Source organism: Eretmochelys imbricata, chromosome 1, assembly GCF_965152235.1.
Source record: "Eretmochelys imbricata isolate rEreImb1 chromosome 1, rEreImb1.hap1, whole genome shotgun sequence".
In the NCBI taxonomy this organism is placed as follows: Eukaryota; Metazoa; Chordata; order Testudines; family Cheloniidae; genus Eretmochelys; species Eretmochelys imbricata.
This window is the reverse complement of record NC_135572.1, coordinates 101,534,005-101,552,823: the sequence shown is the minus strand read 5'-3', so window position 1 is coordinate 101,552,823 and position 18,819 is coordinate 101,534,005. Positions and strand designations below refer to the sequence as shown.

Below are 18,819 nucleotides of genomic sequence, written 5' to 3'. Positions count from 1 at the left end.
ATTCACACCCCTACCCCCAGACAGGCACTTACCAGCAGCGGCGGGAAGCAGAGCAATGTGGCCCCAGCTGCTCTGCTCAGCTTCCCGTCACCGGTGAGTGCAGGGAGGTTGATGAAAGGACGCCCCCCGCACTCACCGGCAGCGAGAAGCGGAGCGCCACGGCTGGGAGCTGGTGGAATGGAGTGGGCTGGGGCCGGGCTGCTTCACTTCCGCCGCTGCCAGTGAGTGCGGAGTGGGGGGGAGGAGAATCCCTTCCCCCAAACCCCCTCCCCCAAGCGACACGACTGGGGCCGGGATGAGGGAAGTGGAGCAGGCTGCTCCCAGCCCCCCACTGATCACCCAGGACACTCTGGGCCTGCAGGGCCCCCAAAAGTGCCCCCCCACAGCTCCTGACTCCCAGACCCTGCTTTACCGCGTTGTATGCGAACCTGCGTTATATTGGATCACGCTATATCGGCGTACAGGCATACTTTTAAATCTGTGGGAGAAGGTTTTTGTTTGTGCTCTTTTTGTGTTCTCTCCAGGACAGAGGGGGACCAGGGCAGGAAAAATACATCTCCTAAAGCCATATCTGAAATAAGCATCTAAGATTACAAATTGTAAGTAATAGCAAGGAAATGCATTAGGTTATCTTTTGTTTTAGCTTGTGAATTTTCCCTATGCTAAGAGGGAGGTTTATTCCTGCTTTTTGTAACTTTGAAGTTTTGCCGAGAGGGGAATCCTTTAAATCTTATTACCCTGTAAAATTACCTTCCATCCTGATTTTACAGAGGTGCTTCTATTACTTTTTTCTTTATAACAAAGTTCTGTTTTTAAGAATCTGATTGGGTTTTTAGTGTCCTAAAAACCCAAGGGTCTAGTCTGTGCTCACGTTGGTTACTCTCAAGCCTCCCCAGGAAAGGGGGTGAAGAGGCTTGTGGGGATATTTTGGGGAAACAGGAACTCCAAGTGTTCCTTTTCCTATATCTTTATCTAACTCACTTGGTGGTGGCAGCGATACCGTCCAAGGACAAGGAAGAATTTGTGCTTTGGGGAAGTTTTTAATCTAAGCTGGTAGAAATAAGCTTACGGGGTCTTTCATGTGGGTCCCCACATCGGTACCCCAGAGTTCAGAGTGGGGAGGGAACCCGGACATATGTGTTGGATTTTCCTAGCCCTCGTGTGGGCAGCATTCAATTTAGAAATAAATCATGAAAAAAATGTACCTAAACTTAGATCATTTTTCTCACTGAAGAAGTCTTCTGACAATTTCTAGTGCACTGAAGACAATTCCTAGTGCACCCATAATGCATCATTCTGTGACATCACTAATATGATAAGTTGCAACTGGTCTCCTGATTATTAGGTCACAGAAAAATGCATTCTAAAATATCTTCAGTGAACTCAAAAATGCTATAAAAGGCTCAGTATTTTGTGGGAAGACCTATTATAAAAAACTGAAAACTTTTTTTGTGTGTTGAATATACTTACTCTCTCTCCTTCACACACACAAGCACCAGTTTACTGGAGATTAATTAATTACATGATTTTGTGCTAAAATATTAGTTACGGCCCAGATCCTGAAAACACTCACAAACGTGTTTCCGTACATTAGTAGTCAGTCCCATTGAATTTAAGAGGACTAATTACATGAATAAATGTTTGCAAGACCGGGGCATAAGGGTTTACCTTACTTAATATACTGACAATTCAGATAACAATAAATTCAAAGATGTATAATATAAATATTATTTGCAACATAGATTTATAAAATAAATCAAGCCACAGTAGAAAGGCGGTTGGAAGACAATTTTTTTCTTATTCCAGTAAGTTGTAAACTCTTTGTAATGCTTGCAAAGGCAGATTTGTACAGAAAAAAACATATATTAAAAAAAATAAAGAAACCACCCGTGTATCGTGCACACTTTCTACAAATGGGATAAAAGCAGAAACTATCTAATTTCTCCATTTCACATTTGGTATCTGTTTAATTGTCAGTTCACAGTGGTTTAATGGAACTTTGGTAACTGCAGTATTCATCAAGGCTAGTTTTTTGGACAGCATCTCACCTGGTCTGTTCATCACTCCAAGCGATTCTCATGCCTTTCCCACCACCACCTGCTGAGGCCTTGATCATGACAGGGTAGCCTAACATTGGGGAACAATTAGACAGAATTTCAAACTTTGAACATATGAACATGACAACTGACCACATGTCCAATAATGTAGCAGACAACAACTGGTTTATTAAAAAAGGTTTGTTTGGCGAGAGAAGAGGTTTTTTTCCTTTTTGAGACTATATTGTCAATACAGTACATTTGTGATGCCATGAGAAAGTGGTTTTCTCTATTTCATTTAATACCCCCAAAATACTGAGTAAACAGAGTCCCCGAGTGGCAAAGTGGTTTATGAGAAAAGGTATGTTTGTCATTTCTGACTTAACTTTACTCTTCTAACAAATTTTGTTACCTTTCTTCTGTTGAAATACAGCGGACCCTTGCTAGAGCGTGCATCACTAGAGCGCGGATTCGCATATAGTGCAGTTGCAGCGGTGGATCCCAAATTTAAACATTTAAATTGGGATCCATGGTAACGCTGCCCCCGCTATAATGTGGTACCGCGCATGGATCCCGAACCCCATGTTCTAGCAAGGGTCCAGTGTAAGTATTTTCACTGATGAAGATAAAACATTACTAGCAGAAACTGATAAAACTTTACTAGCAGAAATAGACAGGAGGTGTTTCTATGCTATTGGTCAAAATGAATTTTTCAATTTGGCTGTAAAAGTTTTCTGAATGTTAAAAAGAAAGAGAGAGAAAGAAATTAGTACATGTAGCATAACTATTTGGGATTACAATTACTTTCCAGAGGTCATTTCTTAATTGCATTGATTAATCTGCCTCTCTCTCACACTAATCTGTGGGACATTTGGTAGTTAAGGATCAGATTGGAATAGCTTCTAAGATAGTCTGATATTTTCAAAGATAGGAAAAAATCCACAACCATGTGTGTGTCACAGGGCTGCAGGTATAGTTTATGAGGATGCTAATTAGAGCAAACTCTAACCCTGCTGACTTGTCTTGGCACTAAAACCATGATCTGTCCTTGCAAAATGAAAATTTGTTTCTATGCATGACTGCTTTGGAAAGCTCACTATTTAAGAGATTTGGGGATGATAGTGAATATTTGGATACATGTCAAAATAGGGACGTCCAAATCAACCACGTTAACAAATTTCACTGTAGTTTTTACTGTTTACTTATTTAGCTCTATGAATTGTGAATAGTTTTACCCCTCACTTTTCAAACAGTTCACGTCTATTTAATTTCAAAGGGATTCAAGGGAAGGCCGGTAAAAATAATTGTACTTGAAAAAACGTACACATAAAGAGAAATTGGGAAGACTTGAGTTTTCTTCCTTTGAAAGGAGGTGAATAAAAGTGGAGATGATAAAACCATACAAATTAATGAAGGGTCTAGGGAAGGCAGATTGGAAGTTTCTGAACTTTCCTGCCTCATAAAAAAAAATAAATAGGACACTCAATTAAACTGAGGTGGCAAATTCAAAATGGATAAAAGAAAATACTTTCCAAAAGTATAATTTAACTGTGGAACTCCTTGCCACAGAACATCAGTAAGGCCAAAAATTCAGCAAGATTCAAAAAGGGATTAGACATTTTTATGGCTGAAAAGAATATCCACCAGAGTTATCATTGTTAAGTCTAAAAAACGATATTGGAAGGGATATAAAACCTCATTTTAAAACCTTATACTTCAGGCCTTTAGCTAATATCTAACTATTAGAGATTAGATGAGCCCTATTGTGGGGAGCAGATTACCCTACATCTGCCTACTGTGGATTTCTTACTCCATTCTCTGAAACATCTGGTGCTGACCACGGTCAGAGACCGCATATTCGACAAGATGGAGCATGGGTCTAATCCAGTACAATTATGATGTTTCAATCTAATATTAAAAATAAAAATTCATATTATGTGCTCCATAGTAATACCACTTGAAGCTTGAAAAAGTTCATCTTCTTACCAATAACGCTAATCATTTGAGCCTGGTATAACACATTATGTTATTCAACTGAATAACTCATTGATTTTACTCATACAGTCATTATAAAAATAATTATAATTTTGCTGACATTCACTTCTGGGGGGAAATAAGGTACACTTTATATATTATAAAACACATAAATCACATTTCTCAACCAAGTTGGCTAAACTGGGTTACTTAACAAAAAATGTACAGGAGGCTTGTTATTGGTATGACCCGTTGAGTTTTGCAGCACTTTACTGCTGCTTTTTGGTAATTTTATGTGTACTGATTTCATATTAGCCGTACATGTACATAAGGTGGCAAATCAAGACTATACATAGTCCCAGTATGTGTAAAAAAACCAACACACATTTTATAAAGAAAGAGTTTCAGTATACACATACAACTTTCCATGGGAAGGGAGAAAATTTCTGCAGTCAACTCTTTTTATGCCTTCCGAGAGAGCATTTTTATTAGATAGTTATCACACTTCGGCTTTGTCTGCATTTGGAAAAATGACAAAACGCAGCAATGGTTTCTCCCTATCCTCTCTCGGCTGGTATTGAAAACAATTTAAGTCATAGACCAAACAGAACAGTATTGACAAACCCAGATAATAGACCCATGTTTGACTTCTGTGTTAGAACATGATTCAAACAGGTCTCCCATTGAAATATTTTCTCACAGTTTGGCCAGGTAGAGAACTGCCTATTCCCTACTGTTACAACAGGGTTCAAAAGCAGTATTTGAGAGGTATGCTGAAATGAGGATGGCAAAAAATGATGGGGAGAAAAGGGCATCCAACCTTTTTCAAATTTCAAGAAAATCTGTATGTGAATTTTGAGCAGAGGTTGAGTCCTATTTTATGTGAATGCATCAACCATTCCCTTAGACATATGGCCCTTGAAATTTAAATTAGAAATGATTCAAGTGTAAAGACAGCAAACATTAAAAATAATATAGAATAAAATAGGGCAAACATTTTCAAAATTGTGTGTTTAAGATTAGTTTCCTAAATACATAAGCAAAAAAAAAAAATAGCATGCTTTCAAAGATGCTAAGCACACTAGCTGCCTTCCACTTTAACAGAATTTGTTGGGTGTTCAGCTTTTCTGAAAAACCAGAGAACTTTCATGTGTGTGTCTACATATGGCCTTAAGAATGATCATACTGGCCTTGGGTCAAGGAGAGAGCTGATGTCCCAGGGGGCCCTTTTGTTATTTGGCAAACCTGAGAGGCCTGCTAGTCCTGCTATATAGAAGATGAGGATCCCTTGGCTGGGTTTAGGAGGTTTTGTGTATCTGCTGGGGGAAAGATGCTGAGGGCATTAATTATCATTATCCTAGTCAATTTTGCATTGATGGCCTGCACCTCTCAGACATTGGCTACAGTCTCAATAACTGAATATATGCACATGGATTAAAGATTGGCTGGATTTTTTATTGTTGCTAAATTCAAAACTCAAAGCTAATAGCATTTACGGTAGTATGTTCTGGCAGCAAGGATTAGATTAATCTCCCAGGTAGGGGTAAATTATTTGAGCAGGGTTCAGTCTTCTTCTCTTTCCCACAGATTAAGCACCAATTTACCTTCCGGTGCCTAAATTTGGATTCATGAGTTTACCCAACTCTTGGTGCAAAGTTTGGTGCTTTTCCTGGTGCATTAGAATTCACAGGATTGTACACCTGTCTGGGTCTTGGAAATATACAAGCCTTTTTGCCTAATTTAAACAGAGTCTGGTAGACTTTTGATGCTGTATAAAATAAGTAATATTGTCATCATTAAGTTGGTCTGTTCTCTCTTTACACAGTTAAGCATATTCAGTATTTGAGTATCAAAAGGGGTCAGCAAGGGCTTGCGATGGTTCCCTATTGCTGTTACTTCCCAGTTTTCATCATTGCCAGCACATCTTATCATCAGGTATTATTTTATTAAATTATTTTTATAAAGTAGTAGCCTCTGGACCATAAACTATCTGTCCAGCAATATCAGAGTCTGTTTTCAGTATCTATTTTAAGCAACATTAAACATCAGCCAGCTATAAGTGAACTGAAACATGACAATAGCATGTTTTCCAGCTACTTTGTTTTATACTGGCTTTGGTTCTTGTTTTTTTTTTTTTTCACTAGCATGGCAAGATACCAAGTGAAACTTACTAGATCCTGATCATGCTTCAAAGATCAGGACTCTAGTAAATTTCAATTTGCGACTTACAGTTTGAATAGATGGAACAGCCAGAAGATTACCCAAAAAAAGAAAATCCCTGCTGGTTTCACATCACTGCCTGTACGTCACACAGAACAGAACTCTTCAGAATGGAGCAGTAGGAGCAGAGAGAAGAGGAAAGCAAAAATGGACCACAACGACAAAAAAGAAGGGAAAAGTAAGACTGACAACCCATCAGAAGTGATGGGAGAGGAGAATTAAAAATACTGTAAAAATGGTAAAGGAGTAGAGCTAGTGAGATTATATATTACAGAAAGGACAATGGGAGAAGTAAAGCTCACACAGAAAAGTATGGGGAGAGGGAACACGCAAACAATAAGAGGAAAGAAGAGATGACATAGAACATATCCTAATTTTTGGGGAGTAGGGTAGGAATGGCAGGGTGAAGGAAACAAAGAGAACACTACACCAATTAAAGGGGGGAAAGAAACAAATTCAGCTCACATATAATTGGACAACAAAATGTATTTTTCTTTCCTTTAAGCTATATTTATAATGATAACCTTGTCTTAGACAGTTACAGGCAGTACCACATAGAACACTGATGATGCATGCTACACAGCCAGTATTGCTAATGAACAGCCAGTCAGAATGCACCATTGAGGAGCAGGAAGTGAAATCAGCAGAGGGCATTACTTGGAATGCTAAAATCATTGATTATGCATTCCAACTGACATCAGAACAATTTTTTCTTTACAATAACTATCTCAAAGACATTCTTAGAAAAGCAAGACTGTTTGGATGAACACAGTTAAAGGTAACCTGAAAATATTGTAAATAAATTCCAGGTGCCCCAAACAGCAAAAGGGTACAGGTGCATTACACACATTCGAGATTCCGGTTGTATCCTGTTTTCTCGTTTTAGGTCCCCTAATAACACAGATCACTAGCTCACACTCTGATATGATGCACCCCACTTAACCGTGCTGAAAACTATACATCACCTTAGAAACCTCAGTGAAGTCCAACTATTTGAGCTGGTGGAGGAAACATGAAAAGTGGTTTTTTTTCTTTCAATATACAGCATGATTCGGCAAACTTTTTAAACATAATTTTTAAAACTAGCCAGAGACAAAGAAAAAAAATGCTACCTGCATAACTCCCTATAACTGTCTCCAATGCCCATTAAGGTTAACAGGTTGAAGTGATACCATCAGCCTATTGGGACAATCATATCAGAAAAAGGAACAGGTCAGGAGGACATCAGGGGGCCAAAAATGAAAAATAAGTGAGAATAAGTTTTACAAGTCATGTGGAATGCACCGCTGCCCCTTGCTATTTGTGTCACTCAAAATACTCAGTTAATTTACAAAAACACTTGTAGATAGCCTTTTAGATCAGTGGTTACAAATCCCACAAAAACAAAACTGCAAGTCAAAATATACAAATGAAGCTGAAAAGATGTATTTAATTAATTTTTTTAAAAGGGTTCCATGCTATAAAACAGCAATTTTATTTAACAACTTGTCCTACTAAAATTTTAGCATGGCTAGCAACCTTGTCTTCCTTTCATTTCTGCTTGAATGACAGTGAGTGATAAGTCTTTAGACTTGAAATTAGATGAAGGTTTCTAACCATCAGAGGAGTGAAGTTCTGGAACAGCCTTCCAAGGGAAGCAGTAGGGGCAAAAGACTATCTGGTTTCAAGATTAAACTCGATAAGTTTATGGAGGAGATGGTATGATGAGATAACATGATTTTGGCAATTAATTGATCTTTAACGATTCATGGTAAATAAGCCCAATGGCCTGTGATGGGATGTTAGATGGGGTGGGATCTGAGTTACTACAGAGAATTCTTTCCTGGGTATCTGGCTCGTGAATCTTGCCCACATGCTCAGGGTTTAGCTGATCGCCATATTTGGGGTCAGGAAGAAATTTTCCTCCAGGGCAGATTGGAAGAGGCCCTGGAGGTTTTTCGCCTTCCTCTGCAGCATGTGGCACGGGTCACTTGCTGGAAGATACTCTGCACCTTGAAGTCTTTAGACCACGATTTGAGGACTTCAATAGCTCAGACATAGGTGAGAGGTTTCTTGCAGGAGTGGGTGGGTGAGATTCTGTGGCCTGCATTGTGCAGGAGGTCAGACTAGATGATCATAATGGTTCCTTCTGACCTTAATATCTATGAATCACCTGATCTCACAACAGTGACATAAAAGCTAGCCAAAAAAAATGCTGAATTTAATTTTGCCATCCTAATTTACAACTTGTCTACACCTGAGATTTTGGTGCAGTTAAACTAGTGCAATATAGCTGCATCAGTGAAAATTCTCAGTGGGAATGCACGGTACTGGTATAAAAGTGTTTTTCAGCCCCACAAATTATCCCAGTTTTAAACCAGTCTAAGGTGTGACAACACTAGTCACCTTTCGCACTGGTGAAGTACATGCATCCATAGTAGGGGTTCGTGTTGGAGTAGCTACACTGTTAAAAAAAAAAAAAACAAAAACAAAAAACAGCCAAGAAACCCTCTTTAAGCAACAAATCCTTAGACTCATAAAACAACCGTAATCAGAGAGCCCATCCAGGCTGTCGCCTCCACAAAACACTTTACAGCAGTGGTTTTCAACCTTTTCTCATTTGCAGACCCCTAAAAAATTGCAAATGGTGGTACAGACCGTTTTAGAACTCTTAGGCACAGTCTGCAGACCCCCTGGGATCCCCGGACCACAGGTTGGAAACCATGGCTTTACAGTACTAGGACTGAATTCAGGAAAGCACTTCAGCAAGCACGTGCATAGATATTTTCCTGAATAAGAAGCTTTCCTAAATGAGGATCAAAGGTGTCTATCACACATTACACTTGGCCTTAGCTAAAATAAGAGTCCCAGGTAGGTTTTTGTTTGCTTTTTCCCATTCTATAATGTATTTAGAAGCAGAATAGTGATTTGATTTTAGCGTGGTATAGCAGAAAAGTTGGTGACCCAGACTGTATTCATGCCAGCTGTGGTTCAAATAATGATGAAGAATGAAGAGCATAAGCATCATTCTGTCAGCCTCCCTATAAAGAGAAATGTACCATGCCTAACACCTTATGCAAAAAGGATATCATATTTAATTTCATGAATACTTTAAAACAAATTCCTTTTTAAACTAACCAGTGATCACTGTGTCTTGTATCCTGTCTGCAACTCATTCATGTACTCAGTCTTTAAAGCTCAGTTTGTAAAGCTAAAATGTGATGATTTAAGAGATAGGGCATTAAGGCAATGGGGAACTTAAAAACCATTAAAACATTATTTGTTCTATAGGGATTACTTATTACACATTCAATTTAGTCAACCATGTCTGCTGAGAGGCACACAAATCCCACCATAGCTAATTTAAGAACTTACCAATTTCCCTTGCAATTCTGACAGCTTCATCTGCATCCTGTAAAAGCAGGAAATGAGACCTAACATTAATCCCATCAGCCATTGCACTATGTCCTTAGGGCAGTCATATATTGCACTACTGTCTCCTCTGATTCATTTAATGTTTGATTTTACAACCTTCTGACCCTTTTCAGTCAGAGGAATGTAAAATTAATACCATAAGTGGAATGTAAATTCTACCTCATCATTATTATACTGAGAAACTCAAAGCGGGAAGCAATCAGCTGACAGGAAGCACTCCCAGAATCTCAAAATGATTTTCTGCAGTTCAAGGAATTTAAATGGTAGAATTTAGAAGTTTACAATCAATAATGGATCATAAATCAGATCATTAAAGCTTGTCCATTCCCAGCTTGTTTCTGTCCTCAGTTGTTTGTGTGTCATGTTTTTCCAGATGCTGTCAGCAGGGGGAGTGGATTCTCTATTGTTTGGATAAGATTCAGATTCAGAATGAATCTTACAGAACTTCTTTAAGAACTAAATCTTGCAGTCCTAATTCAGGCAAAATTCACATCAACTTCAGTTTTGCAGTTTTTAGCCTCATGACAGATGCTTTAATGTAACTTGTTAGGGTTTTGAACTGTGGTCTGAAATGCATAAATTCAAATAATGGTTTCCATGATGATCAAAAACAGTTTGTAAGATACTATTAATTAGCAAAGTTCTTTTGTTGTCACCATCTATATTGCATCAGCTGACTCATACTATGGAAAGGAAAGTATCAGGGGGTAGCCGTGTTAGTCTGTATCCACAACATGGAGTGGGGGGGGAGGGGAGCAAGGAAAGGAAAAGTGTAATGGAGTGTGTGTGAGAGGGAAGCCGGGGAAGTAAAATGATTCTCCCAAGGTACTTTCAGCACAGGTTCACTTGTAACAGCCTAAGTTTCTATCTCATTCAGTAGTTTAATTCCACATCCCTTCACCCACAACAATATATTTCCATCATGGTACTGTAAAAAGAAAAATGTTTATATGATCGTGGCATGGGTTAAATCTGAAAATTCCATCCAAATTTGCTAATATTTATACTATTCTGTGACATATATTAAAAGATTTAAATGGAAGGCAGTAATGTCTGGAAACCACCAGCTGCTAAGTGCGTCTGAAGCTTAAGGGGTTGACTTATTAACATTAAAATGAAATTCAATATTTTTAAAGCTTTCAAGGCAATTCGTTTTAAAAGCACCCAGGTCAGAATTTTTTTTAAATACATACAAAATGTTCATACCTGGTTCATTTATGCCCAATAATAAAACAAAATCCTCTTTAAAAGTCTTCAGTACCTAGTAACAACCCCATGAAGAATAAGGAGGCTGGCAGGGGAAGTTGTCAGAAAATTTAATTTCCTTTCATTAGCTAGTCTGCTCCACAAATCGGTGCTTGTTAAGTTCAAAGCAGTCCTGAAAGCTACATCAGTTTTAAGTCTTTTTACTCCAAGCAGTCACATCTGTTAATGAGATTTTTCCAAATAACAATTGTTTTTAAGTCAGAGATAAATCTACAAAATAAAATCAAGGTTTACTGTTTTATTACACCTTGCTGCTTTCCATGACCCTGCACTCTCCAAATTTTAGCTTAAAGGGATAAAAATGCATGAAAAGGGTCATTTAAGAATGTTAGTGGTTTCCACACATTGAGTTTGAAGGTTCTTTGTTCCTGCCTGTGACAGTTATGCGAGAATACTTCCCCTTAATAGCCTCTCTGTCAGGAAGTGTTAAACCTGCCAAATGCAGACAATTAGAGCCTCTTGAACAAAATGCAGGAAGAGTGATGACTGATGAAGAGCCACGATTATAGTAAAGAAGGAAACTTTTACATTTCTTTTCTCTTGCAAATTCAGTCATATATTTGCAAAATAGAATTGGGAGAGGGGGAAGCAAATAGGATAAATTTTTTCACTTAGTTACCTGCAAACAAGTGGCTAATGTATATTGCAAGTTCAAAGAAAAACAAGCAGCAAATCACTGGAAGACAACTTTTCAGAGCCATGATTGTTTTATATATACAGTCAACAATTTTAAAGAATAAATAGTGCAATATGAGGAGCATAGCATTAATTGCCTCAAATCATTTTATCCTGAAAAACAGTGAGGGGAACAGATTTAAGAAGTCTACCAGCAAGGATATCACTTATTTACACTCTTTTAACATCAATTTAGTTAACAGTTGTAATGTATTAAAATTAGAAGAGCTTCACAATAGCAATTCAACGCATATTCAAATTTTTTAGCTTTCAAAGTCTGCTTTAGAAACAGAAGATATTGTTTGTTTGTTTTAGAATTCTAAAAAGAGAGAGGAGATGGAAACTGTTTGGAAAAATGCATAAACAACTAGCATAATCCAGTCTCTAGCAACTGCCTTTTGATCTCTTTCCCTGAAACAGTAAATTTTAATACAGTGCATTTTATTTGAGCATTACATAAATATGGCAAGTGTCCAAGTTCTAATAAAAATTTAAGGCAGTTATTTTTAGATTATTGGTGCTGAGTAGTTCTGACAGACACTGCATAGTTGCCATGGGAAAAAAAATCAGTATCACAAATAAGGTATTACCCAATACATAAGATCATGTGTGGAAAATATACAAAGAAAACATGAGTATTAAAAAAATATTTTAAAATATTTTAATGAATTTCATCTTTTGCAAAGGTTTCATTGGTGTACTGTTGTTTCCTGTAAATACACATAAGCTACACTAGTTTTTGTTTAAAACAGATTAATTATAAAAAAACTATACAATTCTAGCATATTATTTTATGTTATTACATTTTTTACTAGTTTGGACAATTAATAAAAAAAGTGATATAAAAGTCACGTTAACGATTATGTTTTTACTAATGGCTGAGTTCACCATGGTTAAGTTAAAAGGGCATTAAAAAGTCATTTTTGTTAAATTAAATAGAAATTTCTTACGTGTTCATTTGGTTTAAATTCTTCTTTCCCAGGTACCAGCAAATGGAGACAGGACAAAAGTAGAACTACTGTGATGAAGTGGATTGACTAGCTGAACTAGTTGAGAGACTTTGGGAGCTATACAATTTTTATTACTTAGGAATAACTACATCGTATTTTTCAGGGACGGCAATGTTTGGTGGTGTAGAGGAACTTGGAAAATCTAAACTAATAGGTAAGCAGTTACTAACATCCAATATTTATTTTGCGAGAGGTTTAGGGGGCATTTTAACATCACTACCCAGCTCAAAAACATACTGAAATGGCTATGTAGGAAAAAACCAAAACAAACCAAAAAATCTTCACCCCACTGAAATCTATGTCAAAACTCCCATTGATTTCAGAGGGGAGAGGATTTCATCTACAGATATTAACCTACTGGACCCACATTCAGCATTGCGGCACTTGCTGTACAAGTAAACTGGACACTATCCAGCAATAAAAACTTTTCTCCACTATCTTCTCCACTCCCACCTTTCACTACAGCCTCTTTCCTCCTCCCCACTACCCAGTTTGTCCCTCACATTTCTTTAACCTGTAAAATCTTGCCTTCTGTCACTTTCCCCACTGCGAGAAACCCACATACACTTCTTTATCACCACTCAGTTTGGTCATTGCTCACCTTGATTATTATTTTAACCTTTTTCTTTAGCCTCTCTGCTTCTCACCTCTCCCATTTAATGCCATGTATTCACTACAGAGACTATACCAGCAAAGCTACAGCACCACAGGATTCTTCTGGTAGCATAACTGCGTCTACACTGGGGGTTAGGTCAGCATAGCTATGTCGCTCAGTGGTGTGGGTTTTTCATGCTCCTGGAAGATGTAGCTATGTTGACCTAAATTTTAAGATGTAGACCAGGCCCCAGTCTAACCAAAATACCTGCTGAAGTCCTCATGTTCTCAAACCGATGCCCCACAACCTTGAATCCCCCCTACGGACTCCCTTTATCTTACTGTATCAGATTCAAGTTCCTCGTCTTCTTGTATAATCCTGCTCTCACCCACAGCTGTGCTCTTATTTTCTCTTACTCCACAACTCACTTTCACTGCTTCTTCCAATACTCTATCTTCAATGATCCCTTCATCTCCCTCTTCCACTCTTGACTTCAGACCTTCATTTATGCTGATCACTCCCCTGGGAACAGTCTCCCATCTCTTGTATGCCAGGCACCCTCTTCTTCCATTTTTCAAAACTCTTCTTAAAGACGAATCCTTGAAAGAATCCTTTCTACTGTACAGTACTTTGTTCTCCTGGCCTATAACCTCTCCACAGCCTCTCCTACCTGAACTGTTGTGCTGTGTTTAGACCTTTATTTGTCTCATATCTTAAATCAGTGATTTTTCAACCTTTTTTCGTTTGCGGGCCCCTAAAAAATTTCTAATGGCGGTGCGGATCCCTTTGGAAATCTTAGGCATAGTCTACAGACGCCCTTGGGTCCATGGGCCCCAGGTTGAAAACAGCTATCTTAAATGATAAGCTATTTGAGGAAGGGGACATGTTCTACTCTAGATTTGTAAAGCACCCTGTACATTTCGCAGCACTGTTTAAATTACAATTAACAAACAGACAGACTGCTCTTCACTCTGAGCAACGTAGTCTTCCTTAATGTAGTCTTGAACTGAACAAGACAGTGAAGCACTGTCTTTCTTATGCCTTTTTGTCCACCAAAAAACAACAACCCTTGTCTGTCTTCCTAACTTGTGAAGTGATCTTTACAGTATCATGCAAAGCTCTCTTCACACAAAGAGTGTGAAGGCATTTTTCTTTCCAAATGGAAAGAGGAAGTCATCTTGGTAAGTAAAAAGGAGAACAGATTTAGGCACAAAGGGGAGTTAGGCATCCAACTCCCAATGACTTTCAGTGGAATTAGAGAACATAAAAGCCCTTTGTGTCTTTAAAAATCCCACTCCTCATGACTACCTTGTCCTGATGAAGAGTCAGGTAGGGATTCAAACACAAAAGAGCCTGAAGGCTTTCCTGCTCACTGGCCAAGTGGATGGCCACTAGAAAGGCAGAAATGCAAAGTTAAAAACAAGTCTGAGACCCAAACACCATGCTTTTAGCTCCTCATCCCCTCCCTTGCATGCAGCTCCTGTGATAGTATCGACTGAGCTCCTCACTGCCTTGCCCCTCACTTCCTGGCTGAATTGGCAAACGGAATGCAGAGCTGTTCCTCACACTAGCTGACTGATCAAGAAAACTGTCTACCAGGGACTAAACGCCCTGTAACACTTCGGGATCCAAGTGGATACCACAATAAACAGGTTCACATCTGTTGTGATTCCTTCCAATCAGGGATTCAAGGGCAATCACAGGCAGATATTCTCATCCTACTTTGGTAGATTGCGTTCTTCCCATGGGTCTAAGTATATAGTGTCTCAGGCTTTTCCAGTCAAGTCAACCTCTCTTCTGTTCAAGTCTTTATTTCATGTGGAAGCAGTGTTGTCTAATAAGCATCTCTACAGGTTGTTTCTGATATCCAGGAATCTCACAAGGATCAAAAAGAAACAATTTTCCTTTCTCTCCAGAAGGTAGGAAATGTAACCTGATTAGTGAGTTTTGTTTTACGAGGATTTGGGGGGCAGGGGTGGCAGAAGTTTTGAGGGACACTGCTCTTCATTCAAGTAGGTGCTGATCCCATCCAAACATTGAGGGCTGGGAGATGGCATTGTTTATATTTGGCATAACGGTCACATGCAGCTGCCTGTCATCCACATACTAATACAAACATATCACTAGTGATCCTCTTTCCATTCATTTTTTCAGGTTCTGGAAGTTTCTGAGCTAGTTTTCCAAAAAACATTGCAACCACAGGCCTCAGGCATAACTACATATAGTCAGTTATTTTCCCCCATTAGTTTTATTAGTTGTGTCATTGGTGTTTACTAACCACTTATCCTGATTTTGTAGGCTAGATATTTTACAATAGCATAAAACAACCAGTACCTAAAAACATTAATGCTGTGTCTATACTGTGCCGCTAAAATGAGCATAGTGTAGCTGCTGTCTGTCGGCTCTCCTACCAACAAGAAACTCCCACCCCCAATGAGCAGTGTTAGCCTTATCAGCAGGAGTGCTCTTCACATTTAGTGCTGTTCACACTGGTGCTTGTCATCGACAAAACATTCATCTTTTCGGGGTGGGGGTTTCCAACACCTCTGAACGATACAAGTTTTGTCTTTCACTTGCCAGTGTAGACATAGCCAAACAAAACAACTGTATGATAATTTTTAATATAAAGTGTTCCATAAACATTTGATGGTTTCATGTATAAAATAAAAGCTATTTATGAATATTCAACTCCATGGGCCCCACTCATCAGATTTTTTTCCAGTTGCAGTCCCTACTTGCCCTTAGGATTGTTAGAATGAGGGACAAGTTACCAGGAAGAGCAGAGCTCAGCTGGGTAACAGCTAGACTGTTGCTAAGTCTTCCAAACCTTGTATGGAGCCGTTGCTGAAAGACAGGATATAGAATCCTGCAATGTATCCAAGATGACCTGTTACTGATGCAACATCTCAGCATTCCAAACAACATTAGCACTGCACCAGCAGAGAGCACACCAGTGTAGATAGTGGCTTTATAAAGGTTTGATCCAAGGCAGTGTACTCTCATGGATGGTAATGCCATTGTGAAATGCCTGTGAACACTTATTTGAAAACACAAATGAGTCCTTCAGACATCGCAGGCCCCAGGCATTTCCATCACCAGCACTAGCAATGTTATTTTGCCTAGTGTATGCAGATCCACAGTGACTAGCATCCAGCATCCAGTCATTATCTAGGTCACTCTCAGGCCAATTCAAAGAGGCAGCCACATAGGCAAAAATGGTTTTGTAAAGCTGTGGGGAAAGCATAATGGAAGCAAAGCTACCTGTGTAAAACCCAGGTTGGCTTCTGTTGCTGCAGGAAAAGCTAGATTTAGGCTGTTTCTACACTGCCACTTTCAGAGCTAAAACTTTAGTCGTTCAGGGGTGTGAAAAAACACCTTGTGAAGTGACAAAAGTTTTAGCACTGAAAAGTGCCAGTATAGACAGTGCTTTATAGCCAGGAGCCATGCTCCCAGAAATAAAGCTACCACCGCTCGTTCAGGGTGGGGGGGGTTGCTGTTGGTTTGTTTTTAATCGCCAAGAGAGCTCTCCCCTGGCGATAAACCGTGTCTACACTGCCCACATCACAGCACTGCCATGGCCACGCTGTAACATGGGCAGTGTAGACATACCCTTAGTGAAAACGCAGAACTTGGAGGTGAAGGACTACCTCTGCTCCCAGGTCCATAGAATATGTTCTTTCAATTTCTCCCTGCATCACGTCCTCTCTACCTCCCTCTCTCTCATTAATCTCTCTGTCGTCATTCCTTCCAGCAAAAAACCCCAGAAGGGTTTAATACTGGTTAACTGACATGATGCTGAACACTATGTGTCTTGGTCTGTGCAGATCACTAAGCATTTGTCTACAGGGGGAAAAGCCCAGAATAGCTAGTACGGTATAGCTATCAGTGAGTATTCCGTACCATCTCCTTGTGTGGATGCACTTATTTTGTGCAAATAATACTTTTGTGCAGTTTAGCTTAATCCATTTTGGATGAGGATTAACACCACAAAAAGGGACTCTTGCACTTTAAATTCCCACCCTAGATATTTTGCACTAAATTCCCCATGTAAACAAGCCCTAAATCATGGTCAGCATTGTGTCAAGAAATTCATTTGTTCACAATCATCTTCAAAACACAACAATATTTCATAATGTACACAAGCCTTATGAGGACCAGGTCAATGCCAAGTGTCAAGATTATAAACTTCAGCTGTTTTTGGCTTCCGCTAAATTAAAAAAATATTGATCAGAATTTTTTTTAAATGGGAAATATATTTCCCCCTTTTCCCGTAACAAAAACAGATGAAGGGATATTTGCTCACAATTACCCCAAAAATTCAACTTGAAGACCAACCATGAGAAATTTCACCCCAAAAGGTGAAAGTTTCAACAAGTTTTCAGCATGTGAAAACAATTTTGTATTATAACCCCGTTATGTAGCCTATTCACAGAAACACACAAAGGCAGAAAAATAGAAGACCAACATCACACTATGTCAAAGGAGAGATGAAATCAAAACATTTTCCGTTTCACTGTACGAGACACAGAAACACAGCTAAGATGGTGGAACAACCTATGGGAAATAGTGTAAGAATTCCTACTAAAAGCAAGGAAGAAACACTGCTTATAAGTCTGGAAGAAAAGGAAGAGCTTTTTTATAGAACCAGTCTCATAATATAAGGTAGTCTACAACTGACTTAGTACTGGGGAGAAATACAAAATACACATGGGTGTATCAAACACCACTGCGAAACCTGTGCTGCCCACAAATACTTAACATATTAACTTTGGCAACACTTTACCTAGGTCATGCCAATAAAGTTAATACAACTGGAGGAAAATGAAGGAAGAAAAACACACATCAAGGTATATATGCATACACGCACGCACACACACAACCACCAAACTACATCTGGTGTATTAAACTCATATTCCCCGGTCTTAACTATCTCAAATGTAATTTAAAACGTGAGATGTTTTGAGGAACCACACTTCATATGCCGTCCATGGCATACTGCTTAATATTTGACAATTCATTCTATTCTTCCAATAGCTCTTCCTCTTCAGAAGCATTTTTGCCATTGAAAATATCAGGACAATGACATTTTTCATTGGATCTTCTATTGAAGTTGGAATATTGAATTTATAATTGCATCCTATATCACACCTCTGAAGAGAGTGGTACTTTTATTTAAACAATGTCAGATCCCATAGAGGAGAGACAGCAGTTAAACAGTTTCTCACCTTGACCACTCCATCAAAGCCAGGGATTGTGTTGACCTTTGCATTCTTGGCTAATAATTTGCTTTCAATCTTGTCTCCCATAGCTTGAATAGCATGTGTGTCAGGTCCAATAAAGGTGACACCTTCTGATGCCTGTGGAGACAATGAAGGTTTAAATTAAAAACAAAACAAAACAAAAAACATCCTTAAGCAGGCGTTCATTATGGGTTTACACAAGAAAAATCTAAATTTCTTAATGAAACTTTATTTGGAAAATAATATATTTATGAAGAAACATAACTAAAAGGGAAGAAGCATTTGAGCTGGTACATTAAAAATGTATATGGACTTGTTAAACATGCATACACACAGATTCAAAGCCCCTATAATCTGTGTCTGTATAAATCAAAGTCAGGCCAAAGAAA

The 18,819-nt window shown here is 38.7% G+C and overlaps 1 protein-coding gene across 6 annotated transcripts in view; it reads right to left on the bottom strand.

Annotated features, from left to right (window-relative positions):
• Positions 1-18,819, bottom strand: part of PCCA (propionyl-CoA carboxylase subunit alpha) — a 387,356-nt gene that overhangs the window by 257,810 nt on the left and 110,727 nt on the right. For all 6 annotated transcript variants that reach the window (XM_077813024.1, XM_077813033.1, XM_077813018.1 and 3 more), the window contains 3 exons: positions 18,416-18,547; positions 9,585-9,621; positions 2,049-2,127 (listed from right to left, as the gene is read on the bottom strand). In XM_077813024.1, coding sequence (XP_077669150.1) covers positions 2,049-2,127; positions 9,585-9,621; positions 18,416-18,547 — 248 coding nt within the window. The remainder of the gene's footprint in view (positions 1-2,048; positions 2,128-9,584; positions 9,622-18,415; positions 18,548-18,819) is intronic.